This window comes from Thalassophryne amazonica, chromosome 1, assembly GCF_902500255.1.
Source record: "Thalassophryne amazonica chromosome 1, fThaAma1.1, whole genome shotgun sequence".
Lineage (NCBI taxonomy): Eukaryota > Metazoa > Chordata > Actinopteri > Batrachoidiformes > Batrachoididae > Thalassophryne > Thalassophryne amazonica.
This window is the reverse complement of record NC_047103.1, coordinates 20,223,100-20,245,541: the sequence shown is the minus strand read 5'-3', so window position 1 is coordinate 20,245,541 and position 22,442 is coordinate 20,223,100. Positions and strand designations below refer to the sequence as shown.

The following is a 22,442-nucleotide window of genomic DNA, read 5'->3' as shown; positions in this document are numbered from 1 at the left end:
GGTCTATAGATCTATCGACCTTTATTCATGGAATTACTGGGCAACCAGGACCCAGTATTATATATATATATACATGTCCTGGTAGTCAGGGGGATATTGGTTGGGGACTAGTTTGTATTATTTTAAATCTTTTACATTATGCTGAGGCATTCAATATCCACCTCTTTATTAATTTTTGAGATAACTCGTGCAAGATTGCTGCACAAATTTACAAAACTGTCATGCACAGATGAACTTTTAAGCATTACATTGCTGCTGGTGAGCTTCTATGACATATGTAGCAGTTGTTAGTGACTACAGGTCCAGGACAATTTGTCCCTAAATTGTCCATTCCAAGTCAGAAATATGCTTTTTTTAAAATTCACTTTAATACGAGCAAAGCAGCATGAAGCTTGCTCATGGACACTGAGTCCCAAACAGGAAGTGCCAAATTTTGAGTCGACAGTGAATCAGGAAATGTCAAATGTTGAACACTTCCTGGTTCAACACTTCCTGGATTGACAGACAAGATCTTGTGGAATCTCACGGGAATACAGTGGCAAGTTCACATTGAAGCAGGAAGTGCCAATTTTTTTAGCCCACAGTGAAACAGGAAACATAGTCATTATATACGTAGATGCCTCATGACGTGCTGCAACGTAATCCAGTGTCGCCGCCATATTGGATGGGTCTCTTTACCATAGGCTAGTACCAGAGTCAATGGAGAGTAAGAAAATATGCCAGTATTTTGTGCTGCTTACGGTTGCAATAACCGGCACAGTATAGAAACCAGATCACATGGGATTACCTTTCACAAGTAAGACTGAACAATAATTTTGGTTATTTTACCTTATGTAACATTATGTCATCGTAACAAACTAAACTTACATGTGCAGGGGTGGTGGCCAAGTGGTTAATGTGCTTGGTTTCAGTGCAGAAGGTTCCGGGTTCAAATCCCACCCCTGCCACATTTCTCCATGTAATGTGGAGTTGCGTCAGGAAGGGCAGCCGGCATAAAACCTGTGCCAATTCAACATCCAGATCCACTTCGGATTTGCTGTGGCGACCCCGAGTGCAAAACAAGGGAGCAGCCGAAGGGACTTACTAACAAACTAAACTTACATGTAACATTATCACAGAAGGAACTGGTACTCTCTCTCATTAGCTGTGTTTCCATCCAACTATTGCAACTCTTAAGCAAATTTTTGTTAATGCAGCAAAAGGAAGAGTGTATTTGTGCACATTTCCATCCACCTGTTATGCGCTTTTGTTTCATGGGATAAGTCGTAGGTGCTGTGAGGTGTTGCTAATTCTCGAGTCCATTGCCAAGACATCTGCAGAAAACAGTGCTCATTGGTGCACGCGAAGATGTTAATAAGCGCGACAATTGAGAACCATCATTTCATACTTCTGTCATTTGCGGTGTCTGTATTTCACAAAGTAAGGCTGCACCACATCGCAAAATTAACTACATTGGAGTTACAGAGTGCCAGCACATGTAAGAAGCTGTGCAAAACAGTTCTTTTTTCAAATCAAATCAAATCAGTTTTATTTATATAGTTCCAAATCACAGCTTATTAGCTGTTGGGGGTTACAAATATAACTTGTTTGAGCATCTGATTCTCCGCTCTGCTCAGGATAATACACATAATACACATGGCCAAGGTCAAATCAAATCAAATCAATTTTATTTATATAGCGTCAAATCACAACAAACAGTTGCCCCAAGGCGCTTTATATTGTAAGGCAAAAGCCATACAATAATTACAGAAATACCCCAACGGTCAAAACGACCCCCTGTGAGCAAGCACTTGGCGACAGTGGGAAGGAAAAACTCCAGTTTAACAGGAAGAAACCTCCAGCAGAATCAGGCTCAGGGAGGGGCAGTCTTCAGCTGGGACTGGTCGGGGCTGAGGGGAGAGAATCAGGAAAAATACATGCTGTGGAAGAGAGCAGAGATCAATCACCAATGATTAAAAGCAGAGTGGCGCATACAGAGCAAAAAGAGGTGAATAAAAAGAAACACTGGGTGCATCATGGGAACCCCCCAGCAGTCTAAGTCTATAGCAGAATAACTAAGGGATGGTTCAGGGTCACCTGATCCAACCCTAACTATAAGCTTTAGCAAAAAGGAAAGTTTTAAGCTTAATCTTAAAAGTAGAGAGGGTGTCTGTCTTCCTAATCCGAATTGGGAGCTGGTTCCACAGGAGAGGAGCCTGAAAGCTGAAGGCTCTGCCTCCCATTCTACTCTTACAAACCCTAGGAACTACAAGTAAGCCTGCAGTCTGAGAGCGAAGCGCTCTATTGGGGTGATATGGTACTATGAGGTCCCTAAGATAAGATGGGACTTGATTATTCAAAACCTTATAAGTAAGAAGAAGAATTTTTAATTCTATTCTGGAATTAACAGGGAGCCCATGAACAGAAGCCAATATGGGTGAAATATGCTCTCTCCTTCTAGTCCCCATCAGTACTCTAGCTGCAGCATTTTGAATTAACTGAAGGCTTTTCAGGGAACTTTTAGGACAACCTGATAATAATGAATTACAATAGTCCAGCCTAGAAGAAATAAATGCATGAATTAGCTTTTCAGCATCACTCTGAGACAAGACCTTTCTAATTTTAGAGATATTGCGCAAATGCAAAAAGCAGTCCTACATATTTGCTTAATATGCGTATTGAAGGACATATCTTGATCAAAAATGACTCCAAGATTTCTCACAGTATTACTGGAGGTCAGGGTAATGCCATCCAGAGTAAGGATCTGGTTAGACACCATGTTTCTAAGATTTGTGGGACCAAGTACAATAACTTCAGTTTTATCTGAATTTAAAAGCAGGAAATTAGAAGTCATCCATGTCTTTATGTCTGAAAGACATTCCTGCAGTTTAACTAATTGGTGTGTGTCCTCTGGCTTCATGGATAGATAAAGTTGGGTATCATCTGCGTAACAATGAAAATTTAAGCAATGCTTTCTAATAATACTGCCTAAGGGAAGCATGTATAAAGTGAATAACATCGGTCCTAGCACAGAACCTTGTGGAACTCCATAATTAATCTTAGTCCATGAAGAAGACTCCCCATTTACATGAACAAATTGTAATCTATTAGATAAATATGATTCAAACCACTGCAGCGCAGTGCCTTTAATACCTATGGTATGCTCTAATCTCTGTAATAAAATTTTATGGTCAACAGTATCAAAAGCTGCACTGAGGTCTAACAGGACGAGCACAGAGATGAGTCCACTGCCTGAGGCCATAAGAAGATCATTTGTAACCTTCACTAATGCTGTTTCTGTACTATGATGAATTCTGAAACCTGACTGAAACTCTTCAAATAGACCATTCCTCTGCAGATGATCAGTTAGCTGTTTTACAACTACCCTTTCAAGAATTTTTGAGAGAAAAGGAAGGTTGGAGATTGGCCTATAATTAGCTAAGATAGCTGGGTCAAGTGATGGCTTTTTAAGTAATGGTTTAATTACTGCCACCTTAAAAGCCTGTGGTACATAGCCAACTAATAAAGATAGATTGATCATATATAAGATCGAAACATTAATTAATGGTAGGGCTTCCTTGAGCAGCCTGGTAGGAATGGGGTCTAATAGACATGTTGATGGTTTGGAGGAAGTGACTAATGAAAGTAACTCAGACAGAACAATCGGAGAGAAAGAGTCTAACCAAATACCAGCATTACTGAAAGCAGCCGAACATAAAGATATGTCTTTGGGATGGTTATGAATAATTTTTTCTCTAATAGTTAAAATTTTATTTGCAAAGAAAGTCATGAAGTCATTACTAGTTAAAGTTAAAGGAATACTTGGCTCAATAGAGCTTTGACACTTTGTCAGCCTGGCTACAGTGCTGAAAAGAAACCTGGTGTTGTTCTTATTTTCTTCAATTAGTGATGAATAGTAAGATGACCTAGCTTTACGGAGGGCTTTTTTATAGAGCAACAGACTCTTTTTCCAGGCTAAATGAAGATCTTCTAAATTAGTGAGATGACATTTCCTCTCCAGCTTACGGGTTATCTGCTTTAAGCTGTGAGTTTGTGGGTTATACCACGGAGTCAAGCACTTCTGATTTAAGGCTCTCTTTTTCGTAGGAGCTACAGCATCCAAAGTTGTGCTCAATGAGGATGTAAAGCTATTGACGAGATAATCTATCTCACAGAGTTTAGGTAGCTACTCTGCACTGTGTTGGTATATGGCATTGAAGAACATAAAAAGGAATCATATCCTTAAACCTAGTTACAGCGCTTTCTGAAAGACTTCTACTGCAATGAAACTTATTCCCCACTGCTGGGTAGTCCATTAAAGTAAATGTAAATGTTATTAAGAAATGATCAGACAAAAAGGGGTTTTCAGGGAATACTGTTAAGTCTTCAATTTCTATGCCATATGTCAGAACAAGATCTAAAGTGTGGTTAAAGTGGTGGGTGGGCTCATTTACATTTTGAGCAAAGCCAACTGAGTCTAATAATAGATTAAATGCAGTGTTGAGGCTGTCATTCTCAGCATCTATGTGTATGCTAAAATCACCCACTATAATTATTTTATCTGAGCTAAGCACTAAATCAGACAAAAGGTCTGAAAAATCACAAAGAAACTCACAGTAACGACCAGGTGGACGATAGATAATAACAAATAAAATTGGTTTTTGAGACTTCCAATTTGGATGGAAAAGACTGAGTCAAGCTTTCAAATAAATTAAAGCTCTGTCTGGGTCTTTGATTAATTAATAAGCTGAAGTGGAAGATTGCTGCTAATCCTCCTCGACACGTGCTTCGAGCATTCTGACAGTTAGTGTGACTCGGGGGTGTTGACTCATTTAAACTAACATACAACCCCTGGCAATAATTATGGAATCACCGGCCTCGGAGGATGTTCATTCAGTTGTTTAATTTTGTAGAAAAAAAGCAGAGCACAGACATGACACAAAACTAAAGTCATTTCAAATGGCAACTTTCTGGCTTTAAGAAACACTATAAGAAATCAAGAAAAAAGATTGTGGAAGTCAGTAACGGTTACTTTTTTAGACCAAGCAGAGGAAAAAAATATGGACTCACTCAATTCTGAGGAATAAATTATGGAATCACCCTGTAAATTTTCATCCCCAAAACTAACACCTGCATCAAATCACATCTGCTTGTTAGTCTGCATCTAAAAAGGAGTGATCATACCTTGGAGAGCTGTTGCACCAAGTGGACTGATATGAATCATGGCTCCAACACAAGAGATGTCAATTGAAACAAAGGAGAGGATTATCAAACTCTTAAAAGAGGGTAAATCATCACGCAATGTTGCAAAAGATGTTGGTTGTTCACAGGCAGCTGTGTCTAAACTCTGGACCAAATACAAACAACATGGGAAGGTTGTTAAAGGCAAACATACTGGTAGACCAAGAAAGACATCAAAGCTTCAAGACAGAAAACTTAAAGCAATATGTCTCAAAAATTGAAAGTGCACAACAAAACAAATGAGGAATGAATGGGAGGAAACTGGAGTCAACGTCTGTGACCGAACTGTAAGGGACCGCCTAAAGGAAATGGGATTTACATACAGAAAAGCTAAACAAAAGCCATCATTAACACCGAAACAGAAAAAAAACAAGGTTACAATGGGCTAAGGAAAAGCAATCGTGGACTGTGGATGACTGGATGAAAGTCATATTCAGTAATGAATCTCGAATCTGCATTGGGCAAGGTGATAATGCTGGAACTTTTGTTTGGTGCCGTTCCAATGAGATTTATAAAGATGACTGCCTGAAGAGAACATGTAAATTTCCACAGTCATTGATGATATGGGGCTGCATGTCAGGTAAAGGCACTGGGGAGATGGCTGTCATTACATCATCAATAAATGCACGTTCACTTTGATATTTTGGACACTTTTCTGATGTTTGGGGATGATGAAATCATTTTTCAAGATGATAATGCATCTTGCCATAGAGCAAAAACTGTGAAAACATTCCTTGCAAAAAGACACATAGGGTCAATGTCATGACATAGGGTCAATGTCAATGAGCAGATCTGATTTGATGCAGGTGTTAGTTTTGGGGATGGAAATTTACAGGGTGATTCCATAATTTATTCCTCAGAATTGAGTGAGTCCATATTTTTTTCCTCTGCTTGGTCTAAAAAAGTAACCGTTACTGACTGCCACAATCTTTTTTTCTTGATTTCTTATAGTGTTTCTTAAAGCCAGAAAGTTGCCATTTGAAATGGCTTTAGTTTTGTGTCATGTCTATGATCTACTTTTTTTCTACAAAATTAAACAACAGAATGAACATCCTCCGAGGCCGGTGATTCCATAATTTTTGCCAGGGGTTGTATTCATCCTGCTGTAACCAGGTTTCTGTAAGGCAGAATAAATCAATATGTTGATCAATTATTATATCATTTACTAACAGGGACGTAGAAGAGAGAGACCTAATATTTAATAAACCACATTTCACTGTTTAGTCTGTGGTGCAGTTGAAGGTGCTATATTATTTTTTTCTTTTTGAATTTTTATGCTTAAATAGATTTTTGCTGGTTATTGGTGGTCTGGGAGCAGGCACCGTCACTGTGGGGATGGGGTATTGGTGGGATGGCAGGGGGAGAGAAGCTGCAGAGAGGTGTGTAAGACTACAACTCTGCTTCCTGGACCCAACCCTGGACAGTCATAATTTGGAGGGTTTAATAAAATTGGCCAGATTTCTAGAGTTTTTGCTGCTCCATCCAAAGTGGCATGGATGCCGTCTCTCCTAACAAGACCAAGTTTTCCCCAGAAGCTTTGCGAATTATCTATGAAGCCCACCTCATTTTTTGGACACCACTCAGACAGCCAGCAATTCAAGGAGAACATGCGGCTAAACATGTCACTCCCGGTTTGATTGGGGAGGGGCCCAGAGAAAACTACAGAGTCCGACATTGTTTCCTTTTTTAAGGGTTTTAGCTCCCCAACCTCAGTTGGAAGCCTAACAAAGTAGTTTAAGACACTGGAATAACCTGGAATTATATTGCTTTCTTTTCCTGGCCTTGAAAAAAATGTTCATCTTTGTAACAAAACCTGGTGAGTGAAGCAGAGGAAATTAAAGTTTTGTCCTCTGTGTGTATGTGTGTGTGTGAGTGAGAGAGAGTGAGAGAGAGAAAGAGAGAGAGAAATAAATTAAAACGAACAATCCAAACTTGTTTCTTTAGTAAATTAAAAATTGCTAATAAATATTTTTCAGCTATTGCAGTTACTGAGACGTGGTTAAAAGATGAGTATGTTGACGTTGTCCAGTTAGAGGGTTGTGATTTTTTTTTTTTTTTTTTTTTTATAGAAATAAGGTGAATAATTGGGGTGGCGGTGTGGCTCTTCATGTCAGATCCAATCATCACTGAAATTGTTTGAAATATGTAATTTTCCTTGGATGACATTATGGAATGTGTTACTGTGGAAATCATATGTGAAAAATAAAAAAAAAAGATAATTGTAAGTTGTATTTATAGAGTTCCCAGATCAAACAAAAACATTTTTGTGGAGAAATTGAATGTATGAATGAATGAATGAATGAATAAATAAGTTTATTCTGCACGCACATGAACAAAATACCAACATAAAAAACTCTTACTAACATAAATCAAAAAACAAAAGAAAATACAATAACTCAAACGATGTCCCAAATCTGGTGTGGCCGAAAGGCTTAAGCAAAAGTTATACACGCCCACCCCGTACACCAGTTACTATACACAGTTAAATACACTCAAAACGAGATAACAATCAGAAAATAACGTAACAGAACAATCAAATATATGATGTGCAAGTAAACAATAAAGAAAAAAGAACCACAAAAACAATTAGCCTATTATAACATACTATACAGTAAGAAATTGCATTGTTTTTATAAAGCATTTTAACACCTACCAATGAACCACATGATTTAATACTATCAGCACAATTATTCCATATTCTAACACCTTTTACAGAAATACAATGACTTTTAACAGTAGTTCGAATATTTCTTCTTTCAAATCTCAATGTTCCTCGCAAATGATAACTGGACTCCCTCATTTTAAACAACAATAATCAACCAAATCTTGAAATTTCAAAATACCCAGACAAGCAAACAATTGGTTTGTTGGCTCATAATATGTTTTTTACTTATAACTCTTATAGCCCTCTTTTGTAACAGAAAAACTGAATTTGATTTTGTTTTATGTGTTTCCCCAGACTTCAATACAATAGGTCATATATGGGACAAGTAATGAATGATACAGCATGGCCAATGGATGTTGGGGGAGAAAATAATGTGCTTTGTACAAAATTGAAATAACTTTTGAAATTTTAGATTTGACATAATTTATGTGGGTTTTCTAACTTAATTTATCATCAATAAAAATGCCAAGAAATTTAGTTTCAGATACAGTTTCAATTTCAACATTGTTCAATGATAAGTTTGTATTTAAATTCCTAGGCTTATTTCCAAATATAATACACTTAGTCTTACCAAAATGAAGTGACAATTTATTAGAATCAAACCAGTATTTAAAATTTAATAATTCCCTCTCCATCCTTTCCAAAAGCTGTTCCAAATTGTCCCCACTACCGAACACAGTCGTGTCATCGGCAAACAAAATACAACACAGACTTTGGCACCAAACCTATATCGTTAACATACAATGAAAACAACAACAGCCCAAAGACTGACCCTTGGGGCACTTCTGAATGTGTCCCTCCAAAATAAACACACTGATACTTGTTTGATAAATAACTGGCTAACCGATCAAGTGCTAATCCTCTAATGCCATACTTCTGTAATTTGTCCAATAATAAAGAATGATCTATGGTATCAAATGCTTTCTGTAAATCAAAGAAAACCCCTACAGTATATTGCTTCATCTCTATTGCATTTGTAACTAGCTCAACAAAGTCAATTAGTGATCACTTGCCAGTTTTTTTGTTGCTTACAATTCCTTGATAAATTTGATCATATTGAAATTCCAAATTTCAAAAGGAAAATAACTGAGGAAACTATGGCAAATCTTAGAATGGGTTTAATGCACCAAAACTGGCGTGACATTGACCAACCATATGAATAATTTATCTCCATTATTTCCAAGTTATATGATAAACATTGTCCACTGATGTTAAATGTCAGAAATAAGTGAAATACTGATAAAGGGACTGCTGAATGCATGTAACAAGAAAAATGTATTGTACAAGCAATTTTTAAAACTCAGAACAATTGAAGCTGAGAGTAAATATTAGACATATAAAAACATACTGTAAGTTAACTAATATTATGCAATCTTGCAAAGGCAGTATTACAGTGATTTATTGGAAAAAAAATACTTGGAAGGTACTTGGAAGCTCTTAAATTAAATCATCAAAAATAAAATAGTTGTCAAAGATTATCCAACACATTTTTACTGAAATACTGATACAATTGTTAAGGAATCTATAGTAGCTCATTTTAATGATTATTTTGCCAATGTGGCAATATTTATCAGAGAAACTGATGAATATGAAATAATTGACAGTTCATAAACTAAAGGGAAAAAAATCAACTGATTATGATAATTTTGATATGTTTTTGATAAAGAAAATAATTGATTGTGTCATTAAACCTTTAACTTATGTCTGTAATTTGTCATTAATGACTGAGAGATTTCCTTTCCAAATGAAAATAGCTAAAGTGATACAGCTGTTCAAATCTGGTGATAAACACGTTTTTTCAAACTACAGGCCAATCTCACTGCTAACTCAATTTTCAAAAAATCTGGAAAAGGTATTCACAAAAAGGTTAAATGATTTTATATCTAAATATCCCATACTAAATGAGCAGCAATATAGATTTAGAAAAAAATGTACTTCTTCATTGGCAGTAACTGTTTTTGTGGAATATATCACAAATGCAATTGAAAACAAGCAATATACCGTATGGGGTTTTTTTTCAACTTACAAGAAGCACCCGATAACATAAATCATACCTTATTGTTGGATAAATTATGGAAGTATGGCATCAGAGAATTAGCTTGTGACTGGATAGCAAGTTATTTGTACAATAGGTATCAATTTGTTCACAAAGGTTGGATAAATTCAGATTTGTGAGGGGCACTTGTGGGGTGCCTTAGGGCTCAGTCCTTGGGCCTTTGCTGTTTCTTTTATATATTAATGACATATGTTTAGCTTCTACGTTTGTGAGTTGTATTTTATTTGCTGATGACACAACTGTGTTTTGTAGTGGGGATCATTTGGGACAGGTTCTGGATATGATGGGGAGGGAACTACAGACGTTTATGGAATGGTTTGATTCAAACAAACTGTCACTTCACTTTGGTTAAACAAAGTGTATCATATTTGGAAATAAGCCCATAAATTTATGTACAAATTTACTATTACACTATATTGAAATTGAACTTGAAAATTAAACTAAATTTCTTGAGATCTTTAATGAAGATAAACTAAGTTGGAAAACACATAAATTGTGTTCAATCTAAAATGTCAAAAGTCATTGCCATTTTGTACAAAGCACAAGACTTCCTCTTCCAACACTCATTAGTTAACTTGTAAAATTCATTACTTGTTCCATGCATGACCTACTGTATTGACATTTGGGGAACCACCTACAAAACTAATACAAATCCTATATTTTTACTTCAAAAGAAAGCTATAAGACTTTTTAGTAAGAAACCATACTGTGAGCCAACAAATCCATTGTTTGTCTGTTTGCATACCTTAAAATTTTGGGACTTGATTGATGTTATCATAATACAAATTATGTTTAAAGTAAAAATTAAAGTTTTACCACAACATGTCCAGGACCTGTTCAAAATGAGAGAATTTGTGAGGAACATTATTATTTCAGAAATTGAACATTCAAACTACTGTAAAAAGTCATTGTGTTTCTGTTAAAGGTGTTAAGATTTGGAATAAATGCCATAACATAAACATAACATAAAATCACTCTGTGATTTTTGTGGCTTTTCAAAAATTATTTGATTACTTGCTATGGGATGATGAATTAGTTTTATTGATTTTGTTTTGTTTTTGCTGCACTGCTGTTTGCATGTTTGTGTTTTTGAAATTTTAGTTTAGGGACTAATTTATAGTTTGTATTAGTTATCATGGGTATATGTATAATTTTCTATACATATGTATAATATGTTTTTTTTATTAAAGGGGTGGGCGTTTATAAGCTTTTGCTTCTGCTTACAGCCTTTCCAATGCATGGATGCATTGTTAGATTGTTTTCTTTTGTTGTAAGTTTCTTGTTGTTTTGGATCTGTGTGTGCCGAATAAATTCATTCATTCATTCATTCAAATTATAAAATTAATTAATTTATACATTTATCTATATGCCATACCATATGTCTTTGTTAAAGAGCATAAGACAAAGTCTCCAGAAGCTGAAGGGGTTTCTTTTAGCCATGCTTATGCTCCCCAGAAGCATTGACTGAAAAAAGTCTGAAGGACCTAAATTACATGGTGAGGAAGTTTTCCGGGCATGTGAGATGCAAATAAAGAAAATGCTCAAAATGGGGGGGGGGGGGGGGGGGGGTCTGGAAAGAGCTTCGCTCATTCATGTCCGTGACATATACATATTAAGTATTATTAATTCATTGATTTCCATGATTTCAGCAATATACAACCCCAATTCCAATGAAGTTGGGACATTGTGTAAAATGTAAATAAAAACAGAATACTATGATTTGGAATCCATCCTTGTCAACCTATATTCAACTGAATACACCACAAACACTAGATATGTATTATTCAAATTGATAAACAATTTTCAATTTATTTTCATTTATATAGCACCAAATCACAACAGAGTTGCCTCAAGGCACTTCACACAAGCTTCACTTTATACTTATCCACATTTCAAAAAAGTTGGGACAGGGCAACAAAACACTGGGAAAGTTGATGAATGCTCAAAGAACACCTAACTGGAAACAGATGCATGTCATGATTGGGTATAAAAGGAGCATCCCGAAAAAGTCTCAGCCATTCACAAGCAAAGATGGGGTGAGGATCACCACTTTGTGAACAACAGCATGAAAAAATAGTACAACAGCTTAAGAACAATCTTTCTCAATGTTCAATTGCAAGGCATTTAGGGATTCCATCATCTACAGTCCATAATATAATCAGAAGATTCAGAGAATCTGGAGAACTTTCTACACATAAGCGGCAAGGCCAAAAACCAACATTGAATGCCCGTGACCTTCGATTCCTCAGGCGGCGCTGCATTAAAGACCAACATCACTGTGTAAAGGATCTTGCCGCATGAGCTCAGGAACATTTCAGAAAACCACTGTCAGTTAACACAGTTCGTCGCTACATCTACAAGTGCAAGCTAAAACTCTACCATGCAAAGCAAAAGCCATACATCAACAACATTCAGAAACGCTGCCACCTTCTCTGGGCCCGAGCTCATTTGAAATGGACAGATGCAAAGTGGAAAAGTGCACTGTAATCTGGTGAGTCCACATTTCAAATTGTTTTTGGAAATCATGGACGCTGTGTCCTCCGAACAAAAGAGGAAAAAGACCATCCAGATTGTTACCAGAGCAATGTTCAAAAGCCAGCATCTGTGATGGTATGGGGGGGGGTGTTAGTGCCCATGGCATGGGCAACTTACACATCTGTGATGGCACCAGCAATTCTGAAAGGAACATCCAGGTTTTGGAGCAACACATGCTGCCATCCAAGCAACGTCTTTTTCAGGGACATCCCTGCTTATTTCAGCAAGACAATGCCAAGCCACATTCTGCACATGTTACAACAGCGTGCTTCATAGTAAAAGAGTGCAGGTACTACACTGGCCTGCCTGCAGTCCAGACCTGTCGCCCACTGAAAATGTGGCGCATTATGAAGCGCAAAATATGACAACGGAGACCCTGGACTGTTGAACAACTGAAGTCATACATCAAGCAAGAATGGGAAAGAATTCCACCTACAAAGCTTCAACAATTAGTGTCCTCAGTTCCCAAACACTTATTGAGTGTTGTTAGAAGGAAAGGTGATGTAACACAATGATAAACATACCACTGTCCCTGCTTTTTTGAAATGTGTTGCAGGCATCCATTTCAAAATAAACAAATATTTGCACAAAAACAATAAGTTTATCAGTTTGAACATTAAATATCTTGTCTTTGTCATGTATTTAATTGAATATAGGTTGAAGAGGATTTGCAAATCATTGTATTCTGTTTTTATTTACATTTTACACAACGTCCCAACTTCATTGGAATTGGGGTTGTACGTAAATTTAACCCTGCTTCGATGTTGAGTAACTGGTTTTCTGTTTTTTATTTTTATTTTTATTGTTCACAAGCACTTTTTACCCCATTCGGTGAAGGCGGACACCTGTCATTGGTGGCATATTTGCAGTAAGCACATGGTATAGGTAGTACTCCCTCTAGTGGTACTCCCTTATACTCAGCTCTGTGGAATGAGCTTTTGGCAGAGTGAGAAGAGGTAAAAAAAAAAAAAAAAAAGGGAAATTGAAGAATCCGTAAGGACTGGGAACCATTTCACCAATAAATCCAAAAACTGAAAATGGAATCTGTCTTTAAAATGCAACATTGGATATTTTGCATGGTTCTGTTCTGTTGCTCCGTAAAGTGATATACTCCATCAAATAAATACACTGCAGCATATGTGGGGAAAGTCACTGTCATAGTTCGCTTAGAAGGATAAATGATCACAAATCTGAAAAGTCATCAACGTGTGAAGTTGCCTTCACGCACAAAGCAGCGAAAATCTTCATTGTGAATCACTTTGAGCTCAAACACAGGAGCTGCTGCTGTCACCAAATGACACTGGTGCAAAGTAAGTAATTTTATTTGTGCTTCAGTAGCTCATATTTGTGTTACTTTATACTTATCCATTTACTGACAGAGAGAATTGGTTCAATCCTATTAAGTGTCTGGATATGTCTGGACTCTAAGGATGCTCATGGTGATACTGCTGTTTTTGGATTTTGTTTTTCTCAGTCAAATGTTGTAGAGAATAAATTTAAAAGTTTTTTTCAGAATACATATTTAACTGTTTTGAAAAATTTCAACAGCAGTGAAGCTCATGGTCATGGTGCTGTTTTTAGACTGTATTAATTAAAAATCAAGCAATGCTGAAATACCCTCAGCCCTATGAGCATGAACTCAATGAAAGAGTGTGTTGAAAGAATGTGACATTTTGATGCCTTGGAATAGGTCAAGGTTAACCATCTTTGAACATGTCCAAGGTCTGTGTTCCAAGAATGCTCCTTGTGAATTTGAAGACCCTGACTAATAGAAATGGAGCTATGCTGGGCACAGGCAGATTGACGGAGAGACGGATGCAAACTCTTCGCAATACCCGATGCCCATATTTTGGCCACAGGTAAAAATCAACTAATGTTTGATTAATCCTTCATGTTTCAGGGTTTTTCAATGACCCCCCCCCCAAGTTAAAAATAAATAAACAAACAAAGCATGGGATTAACTTTTTTCATGTGCATGAACGAGACTGCCCATATGGAAAAGATATACATAAATTTTATAAACTTTGTATCTGTTTTTATCTGGAACTTGTAAGTAATGCATGTGACTGTCAAACCAGATAAAAGATCCTTAGTAAATTTGTACAATATGTAACTTATTCCACATACAGAATCCTTAGTAGGTATGTATAATATCAAACTGAGACTTATAAGCACAATACATATCAAACAAAGATTTAGTACTGGAATTTATGTAACTTCTTTTAATTTTTTTCTGTTTCTTTTCCATATGGGTGAAGTGCAGGTCATACTGTTGTTTTAGACTATATGTATCTTGGTCACAAGTTGCAGAGAAAAAATTATCAATCTTTTGAAAAAGTAAAATCTGCAATACCATCCTGTTCAGGGTATACCTGGCCTCTTGCCCAGTGACTGCTGTGATGGGTTCTAGCACCCCCAATGACCCTTAATTGGAATAAGTGGGTGTATATATGTATATGTATTTATCATACCTATAAATGATATGCCAATATGATTGGATAAAACACTAAAGAATAAATAGCAATACACCCTTTTCGCAGACGGGTAATATTTTTCATACCACCCGAGTAAAACCCACAAAATGAATGCTGCCTTGGTAATCAGGCATTCCAGACAGCAGGGCGGCGCCACGATGAAGAGGTGCGGTCAGAGGAACTGTGAAATAATCATTATTTATGGAATGCATATTAGATGTTTATTTTGGTCACATTAACAAAGACTAAGTTCTGTGTTCTGGAAAAAAGTACATTCACACAATACACAATATCTCTTCATTGAGTCGGAGCTTATATGGAGCATTGTATGGACATCCTGCCCCACACTGAATTGACTTTATGTAATGAGACAGACTCCTTTACTGAGTTCCTGTTATAATCACATTTGGCACAGACACATTATTAAGAAAGTAACGTTTCCACAGCAACTGGCAAAGTTTGACAAGTTTCCAACACATCATCTCCAAGAGCTCAGTCCTTTAAAAAACACAAAAACTCACATTCTGCTGCCTGATTTGAATGACACTCATGAATGTTTGAACATCTCTTCCCAGCACAGCATTCTGTAAAGTAGGTTTTAGTGTCAAGATTAGAAGGGCACACAGAGAGTGAATACATCCACTCAAAGCCAACAGTCCTCTGTTTACTTCAATGTTGACATCACCCTTTTATTGCTTTTTTTCCTCTCTCATTATCACTGAGCTTTGATCCTCATTGCAGATTTTTGATCTTGATCACTCATCCTGGCCTTACATCCTGATGGCCAAACTTCAGTTTTGATCTTTTATCCTGATCACGCATCTAATTACCAATCCTTATTATGTGCTCCAGGGAACAAGGATCATAGGACAAAAGTCAAAGGCACATTGAGGATCAAAGAAACCAAGCCAAGGAATTCATGCTTTCCTCATTGTCTGTCATGCTTTGGTCTTGTATTCAAGATCATCAGGCAGATCCTGACCTCAGAGCCTAATTGCTGGAAAAATGATAAATTGTGATTACAGGATCAAAGAAACTGAAGATCAACAATCAAAAGCGGGATTACGCTAAAAGAAACCACAAACAAAGATCAAAGAAATAAGGCAGCATTCAGCCCTTTATTAGGATTAACAACAAAACAAACAGCTCTTCGCTGACCTCAGGTCGACCTCTGTTCATATCCTTTGAAATATTCTGGTGCCTAACTAACAATCACACAGATTGGAACAAAAACATAACTGGTTCAGCTGCATCTGCTTGAAAACAGAATACAGTCTGTGCAATATGAGAAATTTAGATGATTTTTATGGCTGAATATTTTAGAGAAATATGGCTCATATTTAGTTTTGATGAATATTGTCTTCACTGTGATACAACAGCAAGACCAACAAGCTAATCAGAATACAGCAGCCGGAGTCCCGACATGTGCCATACAGTAGTGTAAAACTCACCTTAATATTCCATTTGAAAAATCTACTCTTTTATTTTAAAGCCTGAAATGGCAATCCTTCAAGTTACTTTGACTTCTATTTCATTGCAGACTGTATGAACCCAAGATATTTCATGGTTTGTCAAGTCAACTTACTTAAGTATACATCCATGTCTACATTAAAGGCATGCAACACACGACAAAATAAACAAAAATGGGAAGGGAGAGTATTTATCACTTTGTAATGTTGTCATTCCTTCTCAGAACATTTTGGCATTGGGGATACCAAGCCATGAAATGTTTTGTTCCTTATTTTGTCCCATTCTTTCTCCAAACGTCTTACAGGAAGTAATACAGGATCACCGTTACTGCATTTTTCATTTGAAAATTCTTCACATTCTCTATTGGAGACAGGTCAGGGCTGCAGGCAGGCCAGTCCAATGCTGTGTCCACGTCGTCCGCAACCATGCCTTTGTAATGTGTGCGGAATATGGTTTTTCATTCTCTTATTGAAAAATGTATGGGCATAAAAGACAAAAGATGCCATCTTGAAGACAGCACCTGTGGTCCTTTTCATCTTTGGTCCACAGCACACAGTGCCCATTTCTTTCAAAAAAAAAAAAAAAAAAAAAAAAATATATATATATATATATATATATGGAATAATGATTTGTCTGGCCACTGTCCACATTTCCACTGTGTGATGGTGCAACCCACATGCCTCAGAGCCCAGAGATGTTAATGCCATTTCTGGACAAGGTTTTTGTTCCTTTTTGCATTGTAGAGATGTATGTGGCATTTGTAAAGACCATACTGTAGTGCTTGACGAATTTCCAAAGTAATTCCTTGCCCATGTGGTTATATCAGCTATTGATGAATGATGGTTCTTGATGCAGTGCCATGAGACTCAAGATCACAACTGTTTAACTCAGTCGTGGACTGATCATCATTGTTTATGTCTGAAGTGAAAATCTGAAATCAAAAACATCTAGACATATTGTATCAGTTGAAGAATACCACAGTTCCCCATTATCTGTGGAATCAAACATCTTTTACCTCTTAGGATGAGTGTGACTCAGATGGTATATTACACTGCCCATCAACAAGAGGGTTGGTGGTTCAATTACTATCTGCTTTTGTCTATATGTTACCTTGTCCTTGAGCAACTTCTTGAATGTTGATTTCAGTGTGCATGGCAGCTTCTGGTGTCAGAGTGTGTTTGTGAATGGGTGACTGTGAGGCATACTAATTGTAAAGTGCTTTGAGAATGAAATGGAAATGCAGTCTGTTTACCATTACAAAGCTTATGAATAATTAGTTTAGGGTCTGTGCTTCTGTATGCATTATTTTTTAATATGATTTCAATGTTTTATAACATTATTTATGTCTTGTACATCGCGTTCAGCTCATTTTTTAGCCTGGAATGTGCAAATAAACCAAAAACAAAAGAAGAAAAAGATCTGCCTTGCTTTTGTCTGTTACTGTCTGCTCTTATGATGCTGTCATCTGCATACAGTGACATTAATTATGAATTTTGTGGAACACACCTGTCTGGCAAGAACAAGTGGTTGGATAATTAGACAACCTGTAAACAAGGAATGCTGCCCAAAGACACATAAGAAAAAAGTCACAAAATGTCATCTCGAAGGGAAATACACTATAACAAGAGGTCTGAAATTAATCAGTTCTGTTTACATACATATTCGCTGCTGACACTGAGGTTATCTTACCCAGAAGTGTGATGATGCAGCCCAAAATAGCCAGAAGCGCACCGGTGCTCAGACCTGTTGCCGAATATGCCACAGCGCCACATGACAGGGCCACGCCGTCAGAGTCACATTCACACACGCGCACCGACAGCGTGTTGGTGCTGCTAAGGGCAGGACTTCCGCTGTCCACAATCAGCACAGGCAGCCGATACACAGGCTGTTCACGTCTGCGGAAACCACCTCGCTTTGTTAGTATGGATGCCGTGTTGTCTGGAACACACAGTGGAAGGAAGCGCAGACAGTTAAGACACAACAGGTGAAAAATATTGTCAAATTTAGTGGCAAAAATACACGATGAACAAGAGACTCTGGTTTCTGTAGTGTAATGATTCTCGTGTCATGGTCATGCAATTTCAACTGTGTTGTATTTAAAGCACCCATGCCAACAGATGGTATCATTAACGCAATTCATTATGACACACTGTGGTGTCTCTCCATAGTCGTCGACCACCTGTTGGCTGATAACAGCTTTGGTTTGATGGCAAAGTATTACATGAAAATGCAGAATATCAGATGAAGAGCCAACCAGAGGAGAAAAAGGACGATATCAAAAGACTGAAACACACTTTGAAACTGAGCAGCCAAAACTGAATTGTAGATTGGACAACTTTTGTGAACAATATTCAGACTACTCTTGCCTTTGCACAAAGTATAATCTCAGGTAAAACAAACAAACAACAAACAAAAAAAAAAAAATGTCTGAAGAAAACTGGCAATTAAATTGATTATTTACAGGTATTATACCAAAGGGGCTGATTACTTATGCAACTCATCATCTTGGCTTTTATATTTTTAATTAATTTATATCAAGTTGTTGAGATTTACTTTCAGTTTGAGTCTAAGGAAGATAATTTAGAAATTTTATATTGAGAAGCCTTACTTTTTGCATTTGAAATGCCATAAACAAATTAAAATGCGTGAAATACCAAGGGGTATGAATACTTTTGCAAGCCACTGTAAATACAAATTAAGAGATGGGTTCTTTTGTAAAAACCACCTTCGCAAAATTTGCAAAATGTTCTTACAATACAAAATTATAGGTAACAACTGTGACATTTTCAAAAACAAGCATTTAATATTAAGTAGACAAGGGCACAGAGATTGCATTTACCTCCATCCACACTCAACACTGGCCATGCAAATTCATTCCAAAATGGGCGGGGCTAGGAGCTTAGTGATTCAGTGACTTTTGTAGGATGTGATTTTAATGTACTGCTGTTACGCACAATCATCTGACATTACATTTACTGGGTAGCAGCCTGCCGTTACATAATGAACATGTATTATACTGTATGTTCATTTTCAAGATAGCTACAAGGTTGTACACACATGCTAACTAAGTTAGCGTACTGAGGCAACTGGGCTACAGTAGACGACTAGCTAGCATTGACACTACCTGGATATCAAGTTAGTAATTAAATCTGAAAATACATGTATTTGTAATGACTATATCAATTTGTTTTCTGAACCAATTATGATTTGTTAAATGTTACAACTTTATAAATGTCCATCCAGGGTTTTCATGTATCCCATAATCCCTTGCACGCCAGAGAGTCGCTGCAGTCAAAACAACAGAGAATCCACATGATGATAACTGTAAATGAATATTATACTACAAAAATTTATTTTTTCTGCTTTTCATCACGTTAATGAGAGACTACATGCATGATACCCTGAAAACTTGCTAAAACAATTATAACGAATAATCCGTGTCTGCTACATTTAATCTGCGTGTAATTTAATAAACGCAAACTGAATTTTGGACATATTATATATATTAGTCTGGAACAAAGAGGACAAACAGTGTTGTAAAGAACAATAATGAAGACGCTAAAGAGAAAACTTCACTTTCTCCCAGAACGACATGATCAGGAAGCGAGTGTAGCTCACAGCAGCTCCCATTGAAAATAACGGAGAGACAGCCTGGGATTCTCGCATGTTTACATAAAACAAACGCAATAACAACGTCTAAAAACCCAGAGAATATATTCATGAGAGTTTTAGGCACAATATAAAAATAGTTTTATGTTGCGATGTTAATGCTGTTGTCCGTTTGCAGTGGTTAAAGTGCAGCGTGATCAGAGCGTCTCAATGCAGTTCTCAATGTTACTGAGATCTCGCAGCACAGCGACCTCTCTGAGTTTTGCGAGATTTGAAACCCGAGAAGGGCGGATGGCAGGAAATGGTTGGCTTAAAATATTGACCACCTCAAGCATTGGAAAGATGGCCCTTGATTGAACGATGTCCAAGTTTTCCAAATTTGTGAGTATCTTTCAATGGATAAAAGAATGAATATGTCCCTTCCTGGGGGAAACTTGAGTGAACACAGAGTTTTGCAAATTTGAGTGAAATAAATTTAAATTTCCTGTGACATTTAAGTGCCAAAATGCTAATATGAAAATTAAACCGTAGAATGAACTCTTTCCGGCCTCTAAAAAATGTCTTCCTGTTTGCTATTTGTTTGGTTGTGCATTCAACCAAAATTCATGCATTGTGCAACTGATTAGCTTCATAATAATCACTGCAAACACCACAGTTTTGGACAGAAAGGTAGATCTGGATTTGAACATGTCAGCTATAATAAACTGGACTTCTATGAAGTTTGACAGATTTTTTTTCAAACTTTTCAGCCCTTTCTTCCACCTGCTGTCAATTCTAGTTTGTACTTGACAGTTGTCATGCACCTGAGACCTCTAAATAATACCTCCACTTGCACTCGTGTGGGTGTGTTGGTCTAAAAATGAGATGTGCTTGGATGCAGAGGTGGTGTGTTGAGAGTTCATCTGTCACCAGTAAAAACCTTTGGCTTAGATGACAAAAAACAAAACAAAAAACTGTGCCGTTATTTATGCAACTGTGTGCAGAAAATGTTCTAAATTCTGTCGTCATAATAAAATTGGGTATATTTGTTAAGTACAATAATGTAGTAATACACACATCAGTAAGTATTAGCTGTTGATAAATCCTATATGTTCTAAACCACCATGCTTGTGCACATTCATGGTCATTTGCATTCAGGAATACCCTCAATTAACCACCTGTTTAAAAACCACATGTTGCTTGTATTCTCCACCAGAATACTGGAATAAGAGACAGACGAAAAGAAAGTTGTGTGAAACAGAGCTCAAGGTGCTTGTGTGCACTCTCAGCAGTGAGATGACAAAAATAAGTGCAGCAAGTGGCAACACTAGGTGGTGATGACAAGTCCATGAGTAGTTTTGAACCCAACCATTGGTAAAGACCATTCATTCATGGTGTCGCATGTTGCTTCTTAATTTAGACATCACAGTCACCTCTAGACATAATTTAACCAGCTTTAACAAGCTCAACACAAGAACCAGTAAAAAACATTTCAATTAACAGTCAAAAATGATCTATTTTCATAGTTGCCCCAGAATCCTTTGCAGTCCTGCGATGTCACTGTGCTACACTCTATATTAGGATAACATTTCCGCAAATGAAATTTGAACATAGAGAATAGTGTGGGCCCATGTTTAATATACAAATGCAGGAGGAAAAGTTTTTTTTTTTTTTCCATGCCTTGTCAAAGCAAGTGGACATTGAGGTGCTTGTTGTTGAGGTTAAAGGCAACAGCTGTTGTTTTGACACCAATGAGGCTACAAGTCTGTTGAACTCAATATAATTACTAACTGTATACTTACTAATTTGAAGAAATAAACATGTATGTGAATGATGTTGCATGCTGAGATGACACCAATGCTTTATATTTGCAGTTTCTCTGCTAATGTTCTACCACTAGAGGCTGTGCATATGCATAGTCAGAGCTATGCATATCTGACCCACATTCCTAAGTACAAGTTGGTAAATTCCACTGTGCAGAAATATGAAAATCAGAATCTGAACGCTGTGTAGAAATGTTCGTGTGCATGCTTTATGTACAAATCTATGCATACAAACAGTTGACAAATGAGGGCCCTGGTCTAAAATCCAGTCCTGTTTCTTGTTGTACTAAGGGTGTCACAGTCAAGACATGAGCAGCAACTTAATCCTTCAACACCCTCAGCCCATTTCCTCTGTCCACATTACTCTCAGACCTGTGGATCATGTATCAACCTTCACTTCCATGTCAGGCCTAATAGGAAATAAGCACAAAAACTACCTGTTGATTACAGATAGTAACAGTATTTTTTTTATAAATAAATGGTGGGACTGGATTTGGAGATAGAGCTGGAGAGCACTGCCATCATTATATCAATAGACAGCCAAAAATAAGTAGGTTCACAAGCACGTACACTTTGCCTGCACATATCATACCTGCAACAGAGCGATATTA

General features: G+C 37.0%; 1 protein-coding gene across 2 annotated transcripts in view; it reads right to left on the bottom strand.

Annotated features, from left to right (window-relative positions):
- The window catches only part of cdh7a (cadherin 7a), a 375,152-nt gene that overhangs the window by 23,611 nt on the left and 329,099 nt on the right, over positions 1-22,442 (bottom strand). For both annotated transcript variants that reach the window (XM_034166782.1, XM_034166771.1), the window contains one exon: positions 18,110-18,358. In XM_034166782.1, coding sequence (XP_034022673.1) covers positions 18,110-18,358 — 249 coding nt within the window. The remainder of the gene's footprint in view (positions 1-18,109; positions 18,359-22,442) is intronic.